The 2,850-nt window shown below is 37.5% G+C and overlaps 1 protein-coding gene across 1 annotated transcript in view; it reads left to right on the forward strand.

The window, feature by feature from the left end:
* The window catches only part of TRRAP (transformation/transcription domain associated protein), a 140,906-nt gene that overhangs the window by 8,858 nt on the left and 129,198 nt on the right, over nucleotides 1-2,850 (forward strand). The window contains 2 exon segments of the mRNA XM_025213106.1: nucleotides 650-706; nucleotides 2,179-2,304. Of these exon segments, the coding sequence (XP_025068891.1) occupies nucleotides 650-706; nucleotides 2,179-2,304 (183 nt within the window).

Here is a 2,850-nt window from a genome sequence, read left to right on the forward strand (position 1 = left end):
GGGAAAGTATAGAAGTGGAATAAGCACATGGAAGGGGTTGAACAGCCCAAGAAATTCAAGCATGGAGGAAGGGTGGGCAGATATTGCACAGGGTAGGATTCACAGACAAAACAATGAGATAGAGGACAAAAAGATTACAGGTGAAGGAGCATATGAAGAACCAAAATCACCATCCTATCGTAGTAGGAAAACCCCAAAAGAGAGAACAATCATATCTTTTAGACTGAGAGTGGAAGAAGATCTGAAACAAAGACTGAGACAGAAACAAGAAAGAAACCTGTGGGTTTCTCTCCCTCCTCCTACTTCCCCCGCCTCCTGCCCCTCATATCCTTACCACTGTTAAAAAGAGATTGCAGTTTTATCCATTGTCTCCTCTTCCTGCTCCACCATTGAGAGGATTTTAATGGTTATGGAATAATTATATTTGTAGTGGCATATCTGAATTATACTTGTAGGAAAGCTGAGTCAGGATCTTTCTAATGGTCTACTACCATTCAAATTAATGTTGGCATTAAGTAGCTTGATAGTTAACCTGAAGGACACTGACTCAAGACTAATTGCGTACAGTTATATAGTATTGGTACAAAGATCCTAGAGTAATTAACTCATTTTTTCCCCTGTGCTAAATATAATATTCTTTCCTTTATAGATTCATCACTTTCTGGACTTTGTGAAACAGATTTACAAGGAACTTCCAAAAGTTGTGGTAGGCGTTATTCCCTGATTTTCACAATTTCAGTCTCTATAGTCCTTATCTGAAAGCAGTTGCTTTTCTGCTCTAGTGCTAATTAAAAAATGCCTTAAAATAATTGTTGCAGTGTAGTGTTGTAAAACTGATGCTGTTTAAATTAAGATAATTGTATGGGGAATGAATATTACTTTTTAAATGGGGGTGGGTATGGGGGAGTGTAATGACTTGTAATGAGTTCTCCCGTTTTCTCATTAACCTCCATTTTAGTCTCATGCTGTACTCAAGACACAGCATGCATATATTACCTTACATTAATTATTATATGTAAGTAATATAATATGTATGTATGTAATATAATATGTGTGTGTGTGTATATTTATTAATTTAAATGACCTCTGGGCCTCCTTTCAAAGGAGACTACCTGACTTTTTTGGCAACCTGGGCTTATAGTAGGCTTTACCTCTTAAGATTAGATGTGGGATGTTCCTTAATACCTAGAGTTCATTTTGTCTTAGTAAATTTAGTAGACTATTTACTGTTTTAATCAGTAGTGCTAAAATTAGGTTACTGATAAATATGTGAGTCCACAGTTCAGTCTCATGTTTTCAAACATGGGTGAGTGTGATGAATAACACTTCAATAGCAACACGAGATTGAAACTTTCCATGTCTAATAGAACATGCCTTGATGTTTGCCATCAAACTGTGATTGGTTTTGGTCCCTTTTCATAGTAGTCTACTTTTTAATTTATGTGGTAATTTAGCCTTTCTTTTAGCAAGTGAAATAGACTGTCCTCAATTATCTAAAGATGTGCTGATATTGGCATTGGTGCAACTGACCCTCTTTCCTCCTATTTCTGTTTGTTCTTTCTTGCTGTGTGTGTACCATGTCAGAATTGAACTTTGGGTCCTCAAGGTTCATCTGTAGGAGTCTGTCTTGGTTGGACTCTGACTCCCATTCATAATCTTTAGGATATGCAGCACAACGAATGTTCATATCTTTACTTAGAGCTCAGTTTCTGCGTACATCAGTTGGGACATAAGCCCTACCTCTTCCTAGAAAAGGAGAGGAAAATAAGTAATTGCATCAAGTTGCTGTTTCATTCAGCACCTTGAAAGTGAGCACTTTTTAGCACGATAGAGAGAGAGCAGTGTCCATTGCTGGGGTGGTGCTGCAGTTGAAGGCATAGGTTTCACAGAGGCAATCTCAGTTTTCATAGCCCTTGTAGAGTGTTGGGCAGTGATTTTTCATGCCTTCGTTTAGAGCTCTGGCTACAAGAGATTCTACTACGGATGCAAAAAAAAATCCTTCTGATGCCTCATGCCTCAATGGGCGCTGGCTAAAAATTCTGGACTTGTATGTGTAGAGCAAATTTATCTGTAGTGGGGTCATTTGCACAAAAGTATTTTGAAGAACTCCATTTTTCTAAAGTGTTAACAGTATCTTTGCTTTTCTTAATGTTTTCCTCCGCTCTTTTTTGCCTTCAGAATCGTTATTTTGAGAATCCTCAGGTGATCCCAGAGAACACTGTTCCTTCCCCAGAAATGGTTGGCATGATTACAACCATTGCGGTGAAAGTAAATCCCGAACGAGAAGACAGCGAAACAAGAACAGTGAGTAGTCTAGGTGTTTTTTAAGAAATGTGCCTGCATTCTCATTTATATTACGAATACATCTTACTGAAAACTGAACAGATAAGAGCCATGTCCACCACTTCAAACTTACATAAAGGACCAAAGCAAGAAATATCTATTTATATTGAATATAAATCTAATAGAAAAAGAGATTCTACGTTGGCCCATTGTGTAATTTAGGGTCTCATTTAACTCCTGCTGAAGCTGATGGAAAAGTTTGGACAGGTTTGAAGTGGAATAGGATCCCATGCTTATAGTTGTGGCTCCTTATATAAACTAGGTGGTTTAATACACTTTTTTTCATCTGTGCCTTATTCATTTTGGGTCCTTTTTCTACCTCTGTTTCTTTTTCCTTAGTTAGTCTGTCTTGACATTCTCAAAATTCTTCCTCATAGAAGCTGACTTTATTAACCTAACATTTAGCAGCGTGCACATTTTTTAAAACAACCTTCTTGCTTTCTCCTTGTGTGTCTATAAGCTATGAAAGGTTACTTAGCCTACGCTTGGTTCTTTCCAGATTGCTTT

Source organism: Alligator sinensis, unplaced genomic scaffold, assembly GCF_000455745.1.
Source record: "Alligator sinensis unplaced genomic scaffold, ASM45574v1 scaffold990_1, whole genome shotgun sequence".
In the NCBI taxonomy this organism is placed as follows: Eukaryota; Metazoa; Chordata; order Crocodylia; family Alligatoridae; genus Alligator; species Alligator sinensis.